Below are 23,934 nucleotides of genomic sequence, written 5' to 3'. Positions count from 1 at the left end.
TGAAGGCTTTTCTGGGCACTGGGCAGCCACATGCCCCTCTTTTCCGCACCTGAAGCATTTCCCATCTCTACGGAATTCCGCTATCTGTTCAGGGGTGAATAGAGATTTGCCCTTATAAGTCTTTGAAAACTGAGTATCCCTCGGCTTCTGAGGCTGAAACCCTTTCTTTTCAGCCTTTGGGTACTCTTTCTTTTCTGATTTTGTAAAATCAGTTTTCTTTTTATCAGCACGTCCTGCATGCAAGGATGGCACTGTAGATGGATCTTGTAGCGGCACAAGACCCGCTACTGAAGCTGAATGCATAAGATCTTGAATATTCTTTGCCCCCAAAGCATTCACTACTGCCTGAATTCTTGGAGTGAGACCTGCTCTGTACTTCCTCATCTGGGTGCCTTTGGAGATCTTTTTGAACGGTGCAACCTGCAAATAAGCATCCCAGAACTTTTGGTTGTACCCATCCACTGTATCTCCTGCATCCATGTGCAAGCTGTCCCAATCTTGAAGAACATGGTCTCTAAACTGTTTAGGCATGAACTGCTGGTAGAAGGCTTTCTTGAAGCCCTTCCACTTCCTTGGGGCTGACCCATCTGCGGTCAGTGCAGCCAAGATGCAGTAGATAGATGCAGCCATACCAGTGGAGTGGATAGCCGTTGCTGTCAAGTGTAAACTGACCATTCTTAATTTGGAGGATTCTGAAAATTTTTCTGTACCGAATGCAACATCAAACTGTCTGATAAACTGCAATGCTTTGTCTGTATGACCATACTGTCCATTGTAGGTCATAAACTTGACAGATTTTCCTCCCTCTTTAAATTCCTTGGTCGCTTTGGAAGACTTTCTCTTCCTAGACTTCTCGTGTTTTCTTCTTTTCCTGGATGATTTATCTGATAAGGAAGAAGAAGACACAGAGGTCGAACTCGAGGTAGACGATGATGGACTAGGAGATCGGTGATGATGCCTCGATCTCTTTTTACTATGGGACCGTCTCCTATGAGATCTATGAGATCTCTCTCTCTCAGGCTGTACACGAGAGTGTGCCTCCGGCATTGGCACGTCATATACTGGATTAGGCATAGCTTCTGCTTGAAACAAATGCTGAGCCTTGGGATCCCTTTTGAGATTTTCCAGCTCTCGTATACGAGTGCGTACCATCTGTTCAAATTCTTGTTGAGTTTGCGGCACATTTCTTTGTCCTGGATGTACATCCCTATCTTGTGAATCCCACTGGATAGGTGATTGATCCATATTCTGAGATCTGCAGATTTCTCACACAGTGCGGGTAACTGATGCACTCTACTTTTGCTTTTTCAACAGAAAAAGTACCTCAACAAGAGGTGTTTTGCATTTACAATCTATGCCAGTACTAGCTGTCAGTTCAAGGCATATACCCACACAGTTGCCAAAGCATCAACAATTATATTGCCCTTTTCTGGCTGCTGCAGATGGCTTCAAAAGGCATCTGTTTTTCCCTCTTTTTACTGCTCAAAGGCATGCATACTCTTTTTCTGCAAATCTCTGATTCCTCTGTTTTTCTGCTGTTTTCTGACAGTAGAGATCTACTTTCTCTGTTTTCTCTGCTTTCTCTGTTTTTCTGCTGCTTTTCTGACAGTAAAAGTCTGACAAGCAGGTGAAAATTGCTAGCAGAAACAGTCTCTGCAACTGTTCTTTTTTTTTTTTGTGGAAAAGAACAGTAACCAGATAGAGTAATTGGCTAGTTACTCTAACCAGACTGACTGGTTCTGGTCTGGTTAGTCTGCAGTTAGACCTCTTAACCAGATTAACTGGATTCTAAAATAATTGAACCAGACTGAAATCTGGTTAACTGAACCAGTCTAGTCAACTGAACTAGACTCTAACCAGAGTCTAAGTAAGTGAGATTGAGTTCTCTTAACCAGATTGGTCTGGTTAGCTCAAATTGGCTGGACCTTTAACCAAGGTCAACAAAACCATGGTTGACTAACTGTAGTTAATATTGACAGGGGTTGCTCTAACCCATCTGCCACGTGTCCTGCCATGTCATCACCCTGCATATGCTGCCACGTCAGCATCCACATATGTCTGCCACGTCAGCATCCACACGTGTCTGCCACGTCAGCTCTGTGCATGCCACATGTACACGTGTGCCACGTCATCTACCCTGTTGGTTGCCACGTAAGCCTAAGGTTAAACCTTGGCTGGCAAAATCCAAGGTCGTCATGCACGTCCGTCAACGTCGCACGAATACGAAATCCGGCAAAAGTCTCCGTCTACAGGGTCTGCTCCTTCGCACCTTCTCCATGCCTGACCATATATGACGAATCTACATCACCTGATAATCTATACTTGCAACTTGACGCATAGCATCGGAAGCTCCATGCGATGGACAAAATCTTCTGCTCACGGCGAGACCTCCGAATAAAATCCCGTGACTAGTGCTTGCGTCGATCGCTTGTACTACTGAAACCAGATTCGCTCAGGCTTTCCAGTTCTCGTCCAGCTTTTCTGTTTGCAGACGCTTAATCACCACACTTTGCCTTCGCCAACAAGCTATGCGTTGTTGTCGTAATGGTCCTCGTCAATTTGGCGACTACCTCCTTTTCTCAAGTACACTTGCGCCTGCACGTCACGCTTACCCCGTACTATACAAGGTCACGGTGGGTCTATGCTTTCTTTCTCTCCTTGTCTCTTGGATCGTCACAGTTTAAGGAAACTGTGAAGCCATGCTCTGATACCAATAAAACCAGACTGACCGGTGAAAAACAGCTATGGCTTCACTTCAACAACGGAATTTTACTCTCAAAAGCTCTCCCTCACTCCCTCTCTCTGAAGATACACTAGGACCCAGGACAAATTGTCGGGCTGGACCCCCCCGAAGGTCTTTATTCATTCAAGAAAATCTGTTACAGAAGTTCAGCCTAGAGCTGTCTCGTAAATCTCTCACAAAACGTGAAAAAAAATCCCTTCTTTTACAAGAGCTTCAAGCTCCATTCAAATTGGCAACATGCCACTTGTCTAAAATCTAGACTAAATCCTATTACAAGCCTCTAAGGGCCATTCTGGAGTCTTCAAAGCTCTCGGTCACACGAACCGCCTCCTAGATGCTTGTCAGGCTCCCATTTCGCTTAGGAAAAATAATCCTTCCTAGTACCTGCAACAATTAATTAAAGCGCACCACCATGGTACCCATTAATTGTTAGCGCTTTGCATGCAAATAACACACTGTGGACTAATCCTAGTCACGGTGGGCGTCCCCACTGAACACATGTGCACATCTAAACAAATATATATACAAATAAATATATATATATTTTCTCTGGTTGACCGGGGTCAACACTCTTGATTATAATTAAAGAGCTTTGACCAAGGGTCAAGGCGCCTTAATTATAGCCAAGTCTCTCCAACCGAAGTTGGCACATCTTGGTTAACCGGGGTTAACCCTCTTGGCGCATGCCAAGTCTTGTTGACCGAAGTCAACACTCTCTGACCGCAGTCAGGTTTACTTGACTGGAGTCAAGTATCTTTGACCGTAGTCAATCCTTTGACCATTAAAATAACTCTTTGACCGTAATTAACACATATAAAACTCTTTAATTATGATCAAATAAATGGTCAATTGTACTTTGACTTAGGATATTTACATTGTGGTGACATCTGCACTACTAGCATCTCCCTTACCGCCTTCGTTTTGTGAGGGACTCCTATCTGGCCATCGTCCACACATTGGCTCTCTAAACCTCTAGCATCTCCCTTACGCCGTTCATTGCATGAGATAAGAGATCCACAAAAGGAATAGACAACGTTTCCCTCCTTGATGCTAGACTACTTGCTATGTCGATGTACAAAGACAATCACAAAGGGATCATGCAATGAAATCTTTCCGCACAAAAGAGCAATCATCATGGTTGAAGCACATCATTTTGCAATTTTACGTCATGGTAAAATAATTCTAAGTATTGATTAATAGTGACCCCTTACCTAGCGAGCTTCCTAGCTGCTCCTGTCGCCCGCCATCTCCCTCCTCCCTCCAGCCTTTTTCCACCACCTCCTTCCCCCGCCAGCCATCTCCCGCCTCCTTCCCCTGCCACCTTTCTACCTCCTTCTGGCCTCCTTCTCGCCCCCCTTCTCCGTTTCCTTCCCCACCTCCCCCTCCGCTCTTCTCCACCTCCCCCTCTGCCTCCATCTTGCCCCCCTTTTCTGCCTCCTTCCCCGCGTCCCCCTCGGCCTCCTCCCCCTTCGCTTCCTTTCCCATCTCCGCCCCACTTCCTTCCCGCCTCCATCTTGCCCCGTTCTCCCCTGTTCCCTCCTCCTCTCTCCTCCCACGTCCTTTTTCAAAGGACCTCCTTGCAACCTTCCAGCCCTTTCTCGACTCCTTCGACCCTTGGGCCTTGGGTGTGTTTGGGTTTGGGTCGCAATGGGCTTCTTCGAGGTGTCTCTTTCTTCAAAGGCTCTTCCTAGCCTTTCTTGGGGGTGAGGCAACCCCCCTGCCGACCTTCCAGTTGACTTTTTTTTTTCTTTCCCCCTTCTTCATAGGCGGGAGTTTTTTTTGTATTTGTTCGGAGAAAGAAAATCTTGGTGGACATCCTTGGTCTAGCCGGAGGGGCTCTATGGCAGCACCGTCGAATCCCACAGCTGTTAAGGTTATCCTTTCTCCAGCCGACAAGCAACAGGTGCAACATGCAGTACAATCACTTCAGGATAAGGCGTCTTCCTCGTCCAGAGCTCTCCTGCTACTGCCTTGACCCTTGTGGAGCAGAGCCCCATCCTCCTTGGCTTGCATTTGGTGTATCTTTTCCCTTGGTACCATGGCTTTACAGTGGAGGACATGGACACGACACACTATGTTCTCTGATTCCCGATGACGCACCGCTTCCCGGGGCCCTCAAAGGAATACACAACCATCCTCCCCTCCATTGGTAGAGCGTTTGGCACCGTGCTTTAATCCCTGCTTGATTCGAAAGCATCAGTGGTAGCAGACAATGGGGTCCTTAGGATCAAATTGGTGCCCAGAGTCCCTCCTAAAGTTGATCCTTCTCGAGACCCTTGAGGGGGGTACACTTCGTCAAAGAGTGGAGATTTTTGGTTTACCAGGCCAGTGTCTTCGTTGCAGGCAGATGGGCCATTTAGCCCGAAACTTCCCTTGCGGTTAGGGCTAGGCTCCTCCCCCCCCCCCACCCATGCAGGGCAGGCAGAGTCAGCATGCCAGGGCCCAACACCCCCTCAAACAAGAGCAGCAGGGGTCTCAGACTCCCTGGGGGAAGTATGCGATCCTCGAGCTCCTGCGAGCTTCCCCTCCCCCGCCGTACCTCTACCTCCCCCTAGCCCCTCCTTGCCTCGCCCTCTCCCGCCCCTACCCCTCCGCCCTCACCTCCCCTCACCCGCTGCTGCCACCGCGCCATCCCTCGCCTCACCCGCCCCTCCTCCGCTTCACCCCCGCCTCCGCTCTCACCCCCCCCCCTCGCACCTCCGTCTCTCCCCCCCCCCCCTCACCGCAGCCCCTCCCGCCTCCCCCCTCACTCCCCGCCTCACCCCCGCCTCGCTCTGCCCCCCCCTCGCCACGCTCCACCCCCGCCCCGCTACCCCCTCCGCTCACCCCCGCCCCGCTACCCCTCCGCTCCACCCCGCTACCCCCTCGCTCCACCCCGCCCTCCTCCGTTCCGCTCACCCCCGTCGCCCATTCCGCCCCCTCACCCCTCGCCTCCCGCCCCGCCCCCTCCCGCCTCTCCGCCCTCCCGTTCCACCCCCGCCTTCCCCCCCCGCCTTCACCCCCGTCCCCCCCTGTCCATTCGCTCCACCCCGCCCCCTCCGTCCCTCCATTCCCCCCGCCCCCCGCTCCGCCTCTCCCCCGCCCCCGCTTCCGCTCCCGCCTCCCCACCTCACCCGTTCCCCGCCTCCACGCCTCCACCTCGCGCCACCTCCGTTCCCGCCACACCCAGGCTCCACCCTCCCGCTTCTACCCCCCCCCCCCTCCTTTTTGGGTGGCAGCCTCTTCCTCATCGGAAGCCTCGCAGTTTGTCTTGGCAGTATGGCGGCTCTTTGCCCGGAACCGGAGGGCAGACGGTCCCTCCCTCTCCAAATGCCTACCGCGTCATCCTGACAGAGCAGCAATCATCTCAGGTTCAGGAGGTTGCCAATGACTTTGCTCTTACCTCTGTCTATGGCAGAGTCATTGGACATTCCCCCTCCAGATCAGCCATCAGGGACTGGCTCCAGTCCACTCATGCTAGAGGACGGCCATATTGAGGAGGTGGCCCTTATGGGAAGGGGCATCTTCTGGCTTAAACTCTCCAGCGCGAAAGCTGCGAGCAACCTGATTGCTGGCTCCCCCACGTCAGTGGATGGAAAGATTATCATGATAGTCCCGTGGTACCGTGGATTCAGCGCAACAGATTTTGATGCCCGGTTCCGTATACTTCGGCTGGGTTATGCACGATACTTTCGCCGATGCGGTGACTACGGCAGGAGCCCCTCGAGTCCGTGTGGCTGTGGCGGATCCTGCGACTCCCGGCAGTGATCGAGATCGTGACAGGTGCCGGCAGCATCACCCAGAGCATGGTAGTCACCGGACAGCCAGGACAGTGTCTGAGGTGTCACGGCTTTGGGCACCTGGCGGCTGTTTGCTCACGTTTCGTCAGCTCTTCTCGGCCTCCCCCGCCTCCCCCCTCTCCGCCCCCTCCCCCCCCCTTCGGGCAGCCACGCCAGGAGGAGCAGAGGCAGCCGGAGCCCGGACCAGAGATAGCTGGCGGCTGGACTGAGGTTAGAAGGAAAAGAGGAAAGAACAAGAAGATTTCTGATAAAGGCAAGGAGGCAGAGGTTACCCCGCCTGTAGCTGCACCTCAGAGACCCGACAGGCAGCCGCCCCAGGGACATGGGAGAGCATCTTCTTCGACGGTAGCCCGCCCTCCACAGCCTCAGGTCCCCCTCTCTTCCTCTCCCCAGCCTCTTCCCATCCAGCCCCAGCCCATCCCCCAACTGCACCCCTTGTCTCCCGACCCGCAGCTTCAGCCCCCTCCTCCTCCTCAGTCTTCTCCCCCTCCTCCTCAGCCCCAGTTCCAGATGCAGCCCCATCCCTCCCCCCCCGCCTCTTTCAGCTCTCCCGCAGAGCTAGCTGCTCCAACGGTTCCTCAGCCGAGAGCAGCCCCCGCTCCCCCTCCTTCTTCTCCTCCGCTAGCCGCCCCTGAGGAGTCTGAGCTGCCTATTTCCCCGCCTCCTTCCCCTCCCCCTCCGCTGGCAGGACACCCTGAGTCTACACCACCACCGGAGCAGGCTTCTCCGTCCGCTAGCCCGTCAGTGGCAGACTCTGACGGGCCTCAGCTTCAGGAGAGAGAGCTTCCCCGCGACTTTTACAGATCTGGCCCCTGGGACTACTTGGATGTGGCCGACCTCGGGACCTTCCCTGCTTGCCTCGACATCAGTATCTTCCTGCTCCGCAAAGGGGCGGATGGGAAGATAGCCGCCTTGGCCCCTAGGGATGGCCCTAGCTTTGCTTTCACGTTCCTCAGCGACGGCACCGAGAACTGGACAGACGACTCGGTCTGGGAGGCTCTCAGGGAGCAGACGCATGCTCAGATTTGCTCTTGGATAGGCCCGTCCGGTGGGCAGCTTCTCGAGACTCAGTGGTCCGAGGGTGACGTGCGCCTGCAGTGGCGCTGCGCCGCCAAACGATTCAGACTGATTGTGATCCTCAGGCCCCCCCTGTCTTGGCTCCTCCCCCAAGATGTCAGAGCCTGGACGCCTTAGAAACTCCGTGCCTTCTACGGGATGTCCACCTCAGAGATCTCGAGCTGGCTCGAGAAAGCTTTCGTTCATGGTACCAAAGGCCTCTCACCTTTGCTGAAGGTGTTGAAGGATTAGGACGACCCCGCCTCCCCCTCCAAACCTTCCCATAAGCGCCAGCGCCTCCACTCCGAAATGTCAGCTTCTTCGACCTCGACCGCGAGCAGACAGTTGTTCGCTGCCTCCGAGTCCTCACCATGAGCCTACACCTCGTATCCTGGAATGTGAACGGGTTTCACTCTTCTGGCACCCGTGGTCCTAGGAAGCTCATTTTGAGACATGAACTTCAGCCAACAGTGATTGGACATTTGGATGTACTTCTGCTCCAGGAACACAAGCTTTCGGCGGCTCACTCCCATAGATGCGGGAAGATCCTCCCTGGTCGCTCTCACACTTATTGGGAGCCCTCGATCGGCGCACTGGGGAGGAGTGGTGGTGTCTGTACTTCCGTGGGAGAGTAGCTAGCCCAAGGAGTTTTCGGTCATGGCACGTTGATTCCAGGTCGTGCCCTTTGGGTAGGCCTGTAATTGGAGGGCTCCAGAGTTGGAATCCTCAACGTTTATGCTCCCACAGATCTCCGTTGTAGAGCCACCTTCTGGAGGACACTTACAGGGATTCTCCCAGACATGGATTCCTGGATTGTTGGAGGTGACTTCAACAATTTGGAGACCTTGGAGGACCTGTAGGGCAGAGGATCGGAGTTTACAGGTATGTCTCAGGCAGAGCAGTCCGCTTGGGACTCTTTTATCTTTGCGACAGGAGGAAGGGACTGTTGGCGAGACCCGTCCTTCCGGCGTTGGCACGGGAGCTTGGACTTCTCGTGGGGTTTCCGCAGGGAAGGAGGCAGACTCCTGGAGAGGCTGGATAGATTTTATGTTAGTGATTGGGCCATCAGCAGAGGCGGTTAGGCCGGTATAGTTCCAGGGACGACACTCTCCGACCATGCGCCCGTGCTCTTATCATTAGATTCGGCAGCTCAGGCCCTTCCCCCCCGCTCATGCTGGATTCCCGACTCCATTTTCTCGAGGGAGGACGTGCGCAGCAGTATTTGCAGTCTTTGGGATAGAGACTAGGGCGAGTGCACGGATTTGGTTGATTCGGTGGCGCAGGCTTTGCAGGAGTCCAGCCAGATCTGCCACCTCGCAGCCCTACAGGTTCGACAGGAGTGGTGGGGTAGAGAGAGAGCTCTTCGGAGGGACCTTGCCTCCATTCAGCGGCTCCAGCAGGCATCCCCGGGCTCGGAGGAGCTTCGGATCCAGGCCCTTCGAGTTAGAGCCCTTCTTGAGGAGACACTCCAGCGTCGCTCAAAGTTTTCCTATCACGCCTCTCTCCTTCTGGGCTCGGAAGGGTGACCGGATGTGCAGGGAGTTCTTCAGGACACATGGCTAGAGAGCTGCAGGTGATCAGCTTCGGAGTCTCAGGAGAGCGGAGGGACACATCGTTACGGATCTGGGAGAGGTCTTGGGATTGGCCACCGACTTCTACAGGACCCTTTTCCAGCAGGAGCCGCTTGCTCCCTCGTACTCGTCGTGCCCGTGAGGAGGTGTGGAGACACACTCCTTCCTTGGTCCAGCCTAGCATGCAGGCGACGCTGTTGGCACCGTTTACCACGGATGAGATGCTGGAGGCCTTGATGGCCATCGATGGACAGAAGTGCCCAGGTGAGGATGGGCTATCCCGGGCATTCTTCACCTCCTTCTGGGACCAGATCCATCAGCCCCTCCTAGCAGCTCTTCAGAGGATTTTCAGCAGCGGTTATATGCCAGAGAGCCTCTCCTCGGGACTGATTTGCCTCATCCCGAAGGGAGGAGATAGACAGGAGATCCGTCAGTGGCGCCCGATCACTCTCCTTACCACTGCCTACAAAATCCTAGCCAAGATGATTAGCGCCAGAGTTCGGCCTCTACTCCCAGACCTCATTCATGACACTCAGACAGGCTTTGTCCAAGATCGCAGTATCCTGGATAATGTCTTCACCTTTTCAGAGGCGGCGGAGTGGGCTCAGCACAGCGGATCACACCTTGCCATCCTACTTCTCGACTTTGAGAAGGCCTACGATCAGGTGGACTGGTCCTTTCTGGAGGGGACTCTGGAGCGGCTAGGTTTCCCAGCAGGTTGGATTCAGGGTATTTCAGCTTTGTACAGGACAGCTTCTAGCAGAGTCATCATTGGAGGCAGGATGGGTGAGCGTTTTAGCTTGGAGAGATCAGTGCGTCAGGGTTGCCCCCTTGCTTCTTACATGTTTCTCTTCTTCGCCGAGGCTATGACTTACTACCTCCGGGCGAGGTCTACAGGGATCAGGGGTGTTCGCCTTCCCCTCCGGGAGGACACGGAGCTCTTGGACTCGGAGTACGCGGATGACACAGCCCTGTATGTCCAGGACGATGAGTTGATGCTGGAGAGGGTGAGGATGGCCCTGGAGGTCTTCTGCTCGGCTGCTGGTGCGAAAATCAACTGGAACAAATCAGTTGGTTTTCTCACAGACCCCGGGGCGCGTTCTCAGTGGGGGAGGTTTTTGGGTTTAGGTGGATCCCGCGGGGACAGACAGCTAGATACGTGGGTTTTCAGGTCGGCCTGGACATCACGCCAGCTCAGCAGTTTCTCCTGGTGCTAGATTCCATCCGACGGAAGCTGGCTTTCTGGAGCACTGCTAAGCTTTCCCTTGCAGGTCGTGCCTTGGTAGTCAACCAAGTCCTCCTTGCCACGGCTTGGTATGTGGCTTCCTGTTGGTGTTTCTCGAGATCCAGTGTGGCACAGCTTAGGAGGCTGGTTCGGAACTTCCTTTGGTCCGGGGAGGATGGCCTCAGAGATACCAGAGCCAGGGTTGCTTGGCAGACAGTTATTCTTCCGCAGGCTGAGGGAGGCCTGGGAGTCATCGATCCAGAGCTGCAGAGTCAGGCCTTGTTAGGCAAGTTAGTCATCCGCGGTTTGACCCCGGGGGGGCAGACGTGGAAGATGCTTCTTCAGCAGGGGGTCGGTTCTTGTGTCCCGCGCCGAGGTGGAGAGTGGCTCCCGTCCCTCAGGTGGATCTTCACTTTCGCCCCGCTTACTCAGCCCCGTTCCCCACTCGTTCGTAGCCTCCTCATGGTTTGGAGGCGGCTTCGCCTCAGTCTCATTCAGTCCCCTCCCCGCTGTCAGGAGGAGATCGATCGCTAGCCGCTTATCTGGAATGATCAGGTCAGAGATGCCAAGGGCCTTCAGTTGGGGGAGAGATCTCATATCAGGTGGGATGGTTGGATGAGGGGGCCAGCCCGGTCCCTTCGAGTTTGGAGGGACACGCACAGACATTTGGAGACGGTTGATCTCGCAGACGCAGCTGGAGGTGCACGTGGAGCCCAGGCGAGACGCATGGAGATGGACGGCGCGATCCCAGCTGATTGGTTGGTTCCACCTGAGCCTCAGATCCTCATGCCTGGTGACGACCATTGGCTGGGACAGTTCACCCCCCGTGGCATCCCACTGGTGGTCGCAGGACGTATGGACGACTCCTCTATTTCTTTTTTCGCGGTTATGGGGGATGGACGACTCAGGAGAGAGGATGCACTCATCGACCCCCTACTCCCATGGCAGAGGGTTCGGATCGTAGGCCTTTTGGGGAAGGTCTGGCGTACCGATCCTAGCATTGAGCAGGATCAGATGCAGCTTTGGCGACTCTGGCTTTGGGAGGGGCGGGCCTTGTCAGAGCTTGATTGGGACCCAGGAGAGTGGAGCTGGCCAGAGGTTGTGACAGGACAGGGGCCGACCTCCTTCTTTGCCTACAGCACGACTTTGGGCAGGCGAGTTCTTGGGAGGATGCAGAGCCGCCCACCCACCCAGCGGCCCAACTGGTATGCACAGGGTATTTCCAGATTCTTTTTGCAGGCCTTCTGGAAGGCCTTGTGGGAGAGCTGGCAGCCGCGGAAGATCTCCTACTTCCTGTGGCTTCTCGCCCACAAAGGTCTTCCGGTGGGGAGCTGGTTGAGACAGATAGGCCAGGACGGACGCTGTCAGATCTGCCATGAGGTTGAGGAGTCACCAAAACACTGCCTGTGGAGCTGCACTCGCGCCCAGGAAGTGTGGAGGTGGACTTTCGGGATTCTCACTCGCGCAGCACCAGAGCTAGGCTTGATCACGTGGGGCGCGTTCTGTTGGTGCAGCACCGCACTTGGTCTATATCACTTATTCGCGGCATGCCAGCAGGACCCCACTTTCCTTATCACGCAGGGTACATGGGGGCCGCTCGAGGGTATCCCGCAGCACCTAGCAGAGGCGGATACAGGAGTTCAGGAGAGGCAGCCAGTCTGGGAGATTATTAGCAGCATAGCAGGGTGGCACATTTGGACCTCGCGTTGCGCGCAGATCCTCGGTGGCACCTCCTTATCGACCGCCCAGATCATGGCTGATATTTGGTGCGAGATTATTCATACCCTCAGAGGCCAGTGGGACCAGATTCAGGGAGATTCCCGGTCCGGTCAAGAGAAGCGGAGACGCTTCCTCCGGGCTTGGAACACTCAGGGCCTCTTCTTCGAGTAGACTTCGCAGGGCCTTCGGTGGCGCTACTCACCACCCCAATGGCTGTTCATTCACACTCGCCTTACCCCGACGTGAGAGAGTGATTTATTGTGTTACCTTTTGGGCTGTGTCCGATTTGTGAACGCAGCCCGTCAGCTACAAGCTGACCTTTTGTATCTTGTTCTCGAAGTAATATAATTAGCAGTGTTTTTTCGGCAAAAAAGAAAGACTCCCTGGGGGACACCTTTAGAGGGAGAGTGGACCCAAGTGGGTAAATAGGAAAAGAAACGAAGCAAATTAGCTCTAAAGCACCCCAAGCAACGGGGAGAGAGAGAGCATGTCAAGAGGTTCTCGTAGAGGAGCAGCTCTACAGGAGCCCTTGGTTGGAGACCCCTCACCCCCCAGCAGCAGGGGCCATTGTTCAGCCAGGTGATCCTCCTTAGTGGAGGTCTAGCGACTGCAGTCATCCATGCATCAGCAGGCAAGCCTCAGGAGCTTCTGACGTTGCGGTGGTAGGAATTGCGGAGGGTAGCCCTGCAACGGTTGAGGAGGGGATCCAGATTCCCGGCGTGCCTGTTCAGCAGGGTGGGCCTGTGATTGCCCCTATTTCTCCCCCCCCCCCCCGGGAACCCCTCTCCCTCTCCACTCCCACCCCCTCCTCCCGAGCTCCCCCCACCCCATCTTCCCCCCCTTGCCCCTCCTGCGATGGTCATCCTCACCACCCATCCCCCTCCCTCTGCCTCCCCCCCTCCCTCCGCCCCCCCTCCTCCCCCCCCCCCCCCCTTCCCCCTTGCAGCAGCTTCTTCAGTCTCCCCCCCTTCCCACCCCTCCATTGGACTTGCCTTGGCTCCCTTGCCAGTAGGCAAGGGCACGACCGCGTCCCCTTCTGCTTGCTCGTCTTAGCATCTGTCCCCTCCCCCTCTCAGCCTCCCCATTCGGGGTGGGATACAGAGGGAAGGGGCTCATCCTCCCGGTGAACAGCTCTCAAACTCCAGCTCGAGCACCCTCTTTTGAGGGATTTGTGGAGTTTGGGGCCCTAGAATTACCTATAGATCTCGGACTCTTACCCTCTGCCACTGGAAGTGAGCTTATGATCTTACAGCCCCGGAAAGGGGGTTTGAGGGCATGATCATTGCTGAGGGGCCGCCTGGGTATTTGGTTGCTGAGCAGTGGAAGATTGGCTAGGCACGCACACACACACACACACACACACACACACACACACATATAGACTTTGTATAAATGGATGCTCAAGTATGCATGGGTGTGTGGATGTGTATGTGTGAGAGCATATTTTTATACTATGGTCTACACCCACTGTTGTGGGCACTGATGACGTCAGTGGGGATGTCATAGTAGCTAGTCCTTGCTATGGGTGATGGAGTTTATGGTTTTCAATCTTATGAGTGACTATCGTGAGACTGAAACTGCACTATGTTGTGTTTTTAGAGGATGAGTTTGGGAATGTTCCTGGATTCATCTAGGTATATATGTATTTATGGAACTGTAGGAGATCTGATCTGCAACTATGATGAGTTGTGGTGGGATACTGCAGGGAATCCCTCGCAGATACTGCTGTAGATTATTTGCTGGTTAAGGGGCTGCATAACCAGGGACATGGAGGGGCGAATCTAACATCAAGCAAATCAGAAGGGAGTGATTTATCTATGGAAAACAGTGTATTTAGCTGGATGCAGCTAAGGATTCCTTGCTGGATTTGCAAGAGACGTTAGTGACTGCACGAGAATCTATAAGAAATGCTCAGGATAGAGCATGGTTTTATACCGATATACAACGTTCACCTAGAGGGTTTTCTGGAGGCACGCTCCTATATTTGCGAATACCGAAGGATTCAAAGACTTTACAGACGGGCTTGGTAGAGAATTTGTTCCCTAGGTACTATGGACCGTTACTAATTTTGAAAAAGAATAGTAGTGAGGCTGCATATAAGCTAGAATTGCCTCCACATGTAACAGTTAACCTGGTCTTTCATGTCAGTAGATTGAAAGAATTGCTGGAGGCTGTAGACAATCTCGTTTTGTCCCTAGAACTTGTGGAAGCTGGGAATTTGACCTATATTCCACATGAACCTGAAAGGGTTATTGATTTTAGGGAAAGGAAATTTAGGAATAAGTTAATTCCGATGTTCGAAGTTAAGTGGAAGGTTTAGGTCTGAGGAAGACCGAATGCGGGAGTCAATTGCTAGTTTGCAGAAGAACGTTCCCATTTTCATAGAGTAAACACTTGGAGATGGGAAGAATGTGATGTACCTGCACACTAATCCTCAAATTACTAAACTTAATCTAGCAGGGTTAGGCGGCCTTGGGATCAAGGGAAACAGGCTAATATGGGTCTATAGGACTTGGGCAATAGCAAGGGGCCAACTGGCTATATTTATCTAGGGTGCGTATTTAAGCAAGAAGCTCTTCTATATGAGGGTTGTTAAGGCTATTGTGAAGGCATTTTGTCTGCACACACCATTGGATTGTCTGGTTTGGATTGAGTGCCTAGAGTCTATATTCCTGCCATGTTCCTGCCATCCACATAACATGGTGCAAAGGTGCCTTGGGAAACGGTTCTGGTCCTGCTGGTTATCTTATTCTCTTGCTGATTTCTGTTTTGGACTTATTTAGGGTTAGATCCTAGCGAGACGTTACATTGACTTTGGCAGATGATGCTGTTTGTACCAAGTCTTGATTAGAAGATCATCATGGTAAGTTGGTCAGATGTGTGATGCATACAGAGATGAAAGAGATCCTTTGTCTAGCGTAGGAGTCCAATCAATGTAGAATGACCAATCACCACTCAAAGCCATTGAGGGGCCCTAGACCACTGAAGGGCTGGAGGAAAATGACATTGAATGTTTGAAGAATTTGTCTATGATGGTCTAGCATAAGAGTCACAACCAATGGAGAAAGGCCATTGACCACTCAAGGCTATTTACAGGTCCTAGACCACTGAAGGGTTAGAGGAAAATGACATTCAATGTTTGAAGAAATTTTCTACAAAGGTCAGATGTACAGGATCCAGAAAGTAACACTTGAAAGAAAAAGAGATGCTCAGTAAAAAATAAAGTTCAAGACAAGAATTTGAAAATCTTGTGAAGGATACATGAAGGCATAATAAAATGTGACATACTAGGGAGCTTACTTCAAATCGAGACGATTTTGAGAAAAACGAATTAAAATGTGATCTATTCATGTGGTGTCATCATAACATCTGCTCACATGCTATAATATTACGGATCATTCATATGCGTGCAACAACATTCTATTTGACTTGTCACTTATTGTACCTTTTATCCTCGACATTACAATAGTAGATCGAGATACAAGTTATCGATTTTTATGTGTAAGAATTCATGGGCCCTTGTGCCATCACTTCAGCAGCTTTTGCTCAGTCTGAAAACTTGCCTAGTAATGCATAAATGAACTAATCTTAGACCGGCGAGTTTAGAATTTGGTGCTCTTCTAAGAACAATAGATAATCTTGTGAAAGATGTCAGGTACTCCTGTGAAAAGGGTTTCTGGAATTCTTTATACATGGTCATGGATGGCTGCTAAAATGATTAGTTTTTCCCATTGTTGAGACTTCTTTCCGTGCTTATTGTAGAAGCATTAGGCTTGGTGCATTAATTTTAATGTTTTGCTGACAACCAAGCCCTGCTTATCAGTATTGCAGAATGCTTTGGTTTTTTGGTTTGTACAAAATGGTCAAATCCGTCAATTCAAACAGAGGGAACACAGTCTAGCATGGCAGGACAAGCACGCCTTCGGCGGGATTCCTCAGGAGAACCCAGCACCTCAGGAGGTGACGTAGATGAAGTAAATGAGGGTATTTGTGGATTGGAGAATATTGGAGGGCATCTCATAAAAGTACCAGTGTTGGTGTTTCAGATTTTGTTGTGCATGAAGCTTGAGGTAAGCAACAAGCTCATATACTACTTAGGGCTTTACTTTCTACGGCATGTGCTGATTTTCAGTTGCTATGGTTATTTGGACTTGATGTTATGTGGACCTGATCCCTTGCTCTTTGTCTTCAGGGAACCCCAGAACGGGCAAGGTATATGCCTTTAAGTGTCATCTTTGTACCACTCTTCGTGGTTCAAGGGGTGGCCATATTTTGCTCTGTTATGAAAGTGGTCGAGAAATTTATATTCCTCTTATGCACCAGCGGCAACAGTGGCATTGAGGAGATTTTCCCCTATTTCAACAAGGCTCAGGACTTCTGTGGGTTCCTTGATCATGGATCAAGGTTAAAAAGCATGTGGCTTTAAAATTTGTAAAAACATTGCTGGGTTGCTGATTTCGTCCTTCATTTTTTGAGTGCTGGCAACATTGCTGTAAATGTTTTTTTTTCCCTATTTCAATATCAGGCTACTAGGATGGTGGTCAATTGATGAATGCAGCAGAGAAGAATATGCTCATCTTTGGCAAGGCGACACCTCAGGGTATATGTTGAAGTTTGACATATCACATATGATCTATAAGATCAAGTTCTTGCACTTTTTGTCCCTTTGGGGTGCTTGAAAGGGATGAGAGAGGGCGGCGGGGGGTGGATTGTGTTGGGACAAGTTTCTGGAGCTGGCTCCTCATGACAATGAGTGTTATTCCCATTTGCATTTTGATATTACTCAGGCCTTTACTCTAAAGGTTGTGACTGATAAATCTCCATGGAGTTGCAGATATGACACCTTCTCTGCCCTGCCCCCACAGGTGGTGAAGAAAATGCCCAGGAAAGATCTTGCAGAGGAGGTGAAGTTTTCTGCACCTCCATGCTTTTTTAAAGGTTGCCATGTGCTTCTCTGCTTTTCGTTGATGCCACCTTTCAATATTCAATTAGTTCGGCCTAGTCTCTTGAACTGAACAGCATACTTGTATGTAAAGTCATTGTTCTTCAAGTATGTCCATATGATATCATGGTTCCCCCTCATTGGACCTGCCATATATTTTAGTCCCGTTCACCTTTCATAAAATCTCAGAAGATGCCTCTTCAATATTTTGCTATTGTCATTATTTTTTGTGTTTTTGGCTGGAGAACGTTTGTAGTACAAATTTATGCCATCTTTCTGGCAGATTTAATGCCTTGCTCCAGTGCGATTTCAAAAGCGTGCGCAGATATATTTATAGAAATGAAAGCATCAAATCATAAAAGCACATTAGGATACTGAACTCATGCAGTTATACCGGGCGGGCATCATGACATGGCATCAAAATGTTTTGAGTCTGGATATGCTGCCTTGCAAATTGTGATGGACTTCTCAATGTATAAGAGCTAGAACTCCCTGCACCAAATGGCGTACATCTTGTACACAATGTTTTAAATTAACAAACTGGAATTTGGAGATGTGGCAATGATGTGGAATGTGTGCAGTATGGAAGCATTGACCTCTGGAGTACGAGCCAATTCTGAATGAACACTACTCATATGTATGCACATATGTACATATATGCATACATATGCATATATAGATTTGAAACACACTTTTTTTTTTTTTTTGGGGGGGGGGGGGGTGGGGTAAGAAGTAGTATTCATTCGAAAGAACATACATTCTAGCTGCCTCAAAACGAGACAACTACTACTCAAAACTAAAAACAGTAGTAAAAGACTTCTAACTGGGCCAGTCCAAGAAAATGCGTATCTTGGAGAGATCGATGCAAGGAGGAACAGAAGAAAACATCCAACTGAGAGTGCTCCTACAGTCGAATGTTATGAGCATGATATAATGGCCACAAAGCCCAGTAAGAGCACCAACAGAAGAACTGATCATAATCTGGCCCAGAGGCATATCTGCCAAACAACCAAAACTTCTTGCCATAGGACAGCCCTGGAAAACAACCACCAAGACCAGCTCTCAGCCTTAAAACAAAATGACGAGCGGCAGGACAAGTTGAGAAAAGATGCTGCACAGACTCCCTGGGATGCAAACATACAGGGCATACTAAGGAGGCTATACACCGGGCAGTCGATTGTACACGCACACTTTTTTATTTTGGTGAAATCCAGTTGTCATTATATTACAAGAAAGAGTCCCGAAGAAAGGGACACACACACACACACACACACACACACACACACACACACATTTTTTCTTTTTTTTTGGGTGAAAACTCTGAATGCTTTATATTACAAGATAGCTAACTAGGAAGAAACCGGCAAGATGAAATATTACATCAAGCAAAAATGTCCATATAGGACAATTATACATCCTGATCTATATGTAGTGAGTTTGCAAACACACACACACTTTTTGGTAAAAGAGATTTTGCATTAAGAAAGCATTTACATTCATAGCTGCCCTAGAGTAGGACAGCTACTACTCATAGCTAGAAAGATAATAAGAATTTTCCAACTGGGCATGAGGAAGGTCTCCAAGGGAATGAGCATCATGTAGAGACCGAGGCGAAGAAGATCGAAAGTATGGGAAAACACACACACACACACACACACACACACACATACACACACACCCTACTTTTTTGGGATGAAATCCATTCGTCATTATATTACAAAAAACAGTCCCAAAGAAAGGGGCAGCTAGGTACAAACATCATAAGATATCATTATATGACAGCATGATAATCTAGATCCCGTGCATGTAGACAATCATAAAATGATTTTCGTAGAGATGCCCGGAAAAAGTAATATTTAGCCAGGGAGGGACTGACCGGTGGTTGCGGTCCTTCCATAGGGTCCATAGTGCCCAATAACAAACCCAATAAAAGAGATCATATCCGTGCCTCCCTAGAGGAAATCCAAACATCCAGAATTTGCTTGCCAAAGCAAGCACTAGGAAAACAAGCCTGAAGCCTTTGCTATAGCAAGAGCAAGATTGTCCTAATGGAAGAGCCCCAACTATAACTCGCCATAAGGAGAATTGTTACGAAAATTAAAATTAGACATGATCACAAATTCATGATTTACAAAAACCATAGAAACCAAGAATAAGGAAATAAGTGGAGGGAAAGAAGAGAAAGAGAGAGTGACACTGCATAGGGTCCAATCTGCCCCCTCTAGATGAGTGGCACGCTTCCTCATCTAGAGTATTTATAATATTTCATAAAAGCACAAGGAGCCAAAATTATCCCTCTTTTCCAAGATAAGGGATTTGCTTTACATAGCCTCTCGGGCCCAATATTGATTTATGTCCTCTCCAAAATATATTACTCAAACTTTGCAATATTAAAGAAATACAAAATTGGCCCATGGCCATAAAAGTTATGCCGTGCGACACCTCGATTGGTACCCTCGCACTAACTCCAATCCTCGCTATGAGTTCCATCACCTATACTCAAGCTGCCAATTACATTAGTTATTAACAATCGATTGAACGAATCACCGAATAAACCGATCCCAACATCGCCGCGCTCAAAGTACAATAATCAAGCACATCACCAATAATACGAGTTACATCAGTATTATATGGAATCACCCACAATACCCGACCATCTAGCATGGCCAAACACAGGCTAGTTAGGCGTCTCTAACTAACCACACAAAGCATCCACTAGGAACTCTTGATCTTTTGGCAAGTGATGCATTCGGCTACGAACTTAGCCACATCTTTTATTATAGTAGGCCAATGAGATTCTCTTGCTATCACTTGTAAAGTGGCAGTCACTCCCTATGTCCCATATATGGTGCTTGGTGCATTTCTTCCATTACAATTTGTCTAAAGAGTGGAGTGATGCATAATTTCTTTTGATAAAAGAGGTATCCATCAATACATGAATATTCAAACATAGGAGTCGAATTATGATTTTCTAATTTGTTCCATATATGAGAAAAGTCTGGATGCTTGAGAAGCTTTTTAGTAGTCATGTGACCGAGGCTAAATCAATGTGGAATAATATATAGGACCTATGTAAAGATCCAAGCATGAAGTGGCAGAAGCAAGTGAGCCAGATCCAGTGCTACACAACAACTTTTGCAACGGTACTGGACATCAACGAGCCTCTAAAGATCCAGTCGCACCAAATCCTAGACCATGGAGTGGTGGCCTCCCGTGGATATCAGCTCAACATATCTATGACCACCCAAAGGGCACCATTTTGAGGCCGAGCACCCCCATTCTTCTCCCTGATCTTTTGACATTGGGAGAACATTGGCCCTTTTAATTGGCCACTTCATCGCAAATCTCCTGATAAGAATTCTTCATACCAGGTTGATACTGAATCATGGGCTGAAAACTTTGTGTAAATGATGCCCATTTGATGTACCTATCAGATATTAGTGGCTGAGTCAACAAATGCTTGATACTTTGTTGATTGGTTTTTATAAGAAACTTAGCTCCCATCAAATAATGTTTCCACATTCGTAAGGCATGCATAACAACGGTTAATTCTTTATCTTATGTACTATAATTGCATTCCTTTGATTTTAATTTTCGGCTTTCATATGCTATAGGATGCCCATCTTGCATAAGCACGGCTCCAATCCCATATCCACTAGCATCGGTTACAACTACAAAGAATGGTCTAGAGAAATCTGGTAGTTGCAACACAGGATCTTGCGTGAGAGATTCTTTTAGAGTTGCTAAGGATTTATCTTGACGCTCGGTCCATAAGAAATGCTTAGCTTTTTTAAGAAGGTCTGTCAATGGATGTGCAAATAATGCAAAATTCTCGACAAACTTCCTATAGAAGCTACACAATCCCAAAAATGATCTTAATTTGTGTATATCTCGGGGTTTAGGCCATGTGACTATACATTCGATCTTCTTTGGATCTACTCAAATCCCATCGGCAGATACTATGCGACCCAAATACTCTATTTGATCTTACTCTTTTCAAGATTTATGTACAATTGATTTTCTTTCAAAAGCGAAAAGACTAACTTTAGATGTTTCTTGTGCTCCTCAATGTCTTTGCTAAACATCAGAATATCGTGGAAGAATACTACCACACAAACTTAGTATTCAAGAAAGATTCGATTCATCATCCTACTGAAAGTAGCTGGAAAAAGACATAACTGGGAATTCGTAATGTCCTGTTTGAGTTCGAAAGACAGTCATGTATGTATCCTCTTCTACCATACGAACTTGATGATAGCCGGATATAAGAATAATCTTACCAAAGACCTTGGCCCCTTTCAATTAGTCTAAAAGATCATCAATCCTAGGGATTGGGTATTTGTTCTTCATTGTGATTTTGTTTAGTGCACGGTAGTCTATGCACATTGAATAGGTTCCATTTTTCTTTTTGACCAGTAAGATAGGTATCCCATAAGGTGAACTACTGGGTCTTATCAATCCTCTGTGTATTAATTCCTCCACTTGCTTTTGAATTTCTTTTTGTTCTAACTGGTTGACTCTATAAGGAGCCTTGCAAAGTGGAGTATCAACCGGTATACCGTATCCCATAATCTTTAAGTCGAGTAGGGGAGTAAGAAAAGTGAAAAATATGGAAAAGTAAAAATATGTATCTCCTTTGTCATTGAAAATCTTCGCTTGCTTGGTTGAGCCCCAACCAACTTTCTTTTGCTTCTTGTTCAATCGTCGCTCCGATAACTTTGTGGTTCAGAAGAAATTTCTCACAGAGCCTCTCTTTCATAGTGACCTCATCATATTCAACTTGAAAAGCAATTAAGTAAAAAGAAAGAAGAAGGATAAAAGATGTATCTAGAGACAGGACTGGGGGGCTGGCGGCTACTGGCTGTTGGCGGCGGGTTTTGTTGTTGTTGACAGGACTGGGGTTTTGTTGTTGACGACAAGACTGGGGACTAGCGGCTATTGGTTGACGGGGGCTGCTGGCTGTTGGCAGCGGCCCTGCTAGCTAGTTAGCTAAGTGCAAGTAAGGCTGCTGAAGGGCAGGCGGGGCGGTAGGTGATAAGAGCGACGGGAGGATGAGACGACAAAGGGGACGATGACGGGTGACGATCGGACGGCGACGGCTTGAGCAACGGGACGGGCTGAGCGACTACAGGTTGAGCGACGACAACAGAGGGGACGACGATGAGAGAGAGAGAGAGAGAGAGAGAGAGAGAGAGAGAGAGAGAGAGAGTTTATTAAAGTCTTTGGAAGACCGATGGGTCTATGAGACTGTGAAAATTTTGGTACAAACAAGCTATGAGGATGGAGCTACTAACGAGTATTCGCACCAATATGCAGAATGATAGTACTATAAGTACTAAGTACAACATAGTCATGTCGGTGGTCGACTATATATCAATCTCATCATTCAACATCATCATCATCATCAGGACATCAGGGTGGATGAGGCAATGGAGGCATGAAATCGGCGATAGAGTGTTGTCGGCCACTCACGGGTGCGGCCCTGTGACGTCTCCTGGTCACAGCTTTGTGTTTGACAAGGGCTACAGTAACCCTTGTCGGCCGGGCTCCGCCGACTCTGAATAAGGAGGGGATATCCCCAAGTGTAATCTGCGCGTCAACCCTCTGTCTGAGCTGTCGAGTCACTGGCTCTAGGTCACAACCACGTCGACAACTTTGTTTTCAAGGAGAAAGTACCTCAACAAGAGGTGTATTGCATTCACACTTGCGCCGTTCAGTACAATGCATAGAATCCCAAAGTTGCTTGAGCATTCACTTACTGTATTTCCTCTTTCCTGGCTGCTGCAGAAAGCACTCAAAATGCATCTGTTTCCCCTTCTCTGTGCACAAAGGCATGCATTTCTTTTTCTTTTGCAAATCTCTGTTTTTTTTTCTCTGTTTCCAGCTGATTTTTCTGACAGAAAATGACTGGCAAGAAGGTGGAAACTGATGGCAAATACTGTCTCTGCAATTGTTTTTTTCTTTTTTCTTTTGGACAGTAACTGGATGAGTAGCCGGCTGGTTACACTAACCAGACTAGCTGGTTCTGGTCCGGTTAGTCTGACTGGATGGTAACTTTTGGGTCAGACTGACCAGAGTTCTGTTCTGGTCTGGTTGGAAGAACGATCTAGTTAGGCTGTCTCAACTGGACCTCTAACCAAGTTAACTAACTGTGATGAGGTTAGCTTAACCTCGGGTCTACCACCTCAGTATCTAGCTGGCCATGCCACATCAGCTGTCTAGCTGGCACTTCATGTCAGCTACCACGTCAGATCCCTGGCCACATCAGCATGCACGTGTATGCCACGTCATCACGCACATGTCTGCCATGTCAGCCACGTACCAAAACCACGTCATTTGCCTTGCTGCCACGTGTCAGTGCGCCACGTCATCTCTGTGGTTTGCGTGCTCCGAATTCATCATGTGTAGCACCGACGGAATCCTGCCAGCGTCATCAGATAGCTTGGTCGCACCCATGCACGGGTGAAGCGCTACTTTGCAAGAGCCTTGTGTCAGATTTAAATAACGCCTGTGTTTCCACATGAAGGTCCGCCGTCTGTGTTCAGCTTCACAACGTGGTGACGTCGTCGCTTAGATCCGTCGGACGCCCGTGGCTTTAGGACACCTACTCACCATGAAGCTTTCCTGAAGGTCCTATGATCTCGTCAGATCTCGTCAGACGACAGTCTCGTGTGTACTCTGCGTTCTATTTGTAATTCTTCCATCGGAATCCCTGCGTGGTCACAAGAGTTGTGGTAGAGGTGTCGATGGCTACCTTGCGTGGACTTTACGTCGACATAGTATGTGCGTACCCGTGTTGGCTCTCTGTCAGTCACAGGCACTTAGTCAGTTGGCATAGTAGAGCAGAGGGTCTACACTCAAGTGCTATGATGGAAATTTGCCCGTAGGTGAATGCAAGC

General features: G+C 49.3%; 1 protein-coding gene across 2 annotated transcripts in view; it reads left to right on the top strand.

Annotated features, from left to right (window-relative positions):
* The window catches only part of LOC147886263 (uncharacterized), a 133,392-nt gene that overhangs the window by 95,139 nt on the left and 14,319 nt on the right, over positions 1 to 23,934 (top strand). For both annotated transcript variants that reach the window (XM_087395170.1, XM_087395171.1), the window contains exons 8-11: positions 15,917 to 16,163; positions 16,286 to 16,497; positions 16,619 to 16,693; positions 16,928 to 16,997. In XM_087395170.1, coding sequence (XP_087251296.1) covers positions 15,917 to 16,163; positions 16,286 to 16,497; positions 16,619 to 16,693; positions 16,928 to 16,997 — 604 coding nt within the window. The remainder of the gene's footprint in view (positions 1 to 15,916; positions 16,164 to 16,285; positions 16,498 to 16,618; positions 16,694 to 16,927; positions 16,998 to 23,934) is intronic.

This window comes from Dipteris shenzhenensis, chromosome 24 (assembly GCF_047967505.1).
Source record: "Dipteris shenzhenensis isolate YYH24624 ecotype China chromosome 24, Dip_SZ_1.0, whole genome shotgun sequence".
Taxonomy (NCBI): Eukaryota; Viridiplantae; Streptophyta; class Polypodiopsida; order Gleicheniales; family Dipteridaceae; genus Dipteris; species Dipteris shenzhenensis.
This window is presented reverse-complemented; position numbering and strand designations above follow the sequence as displayed.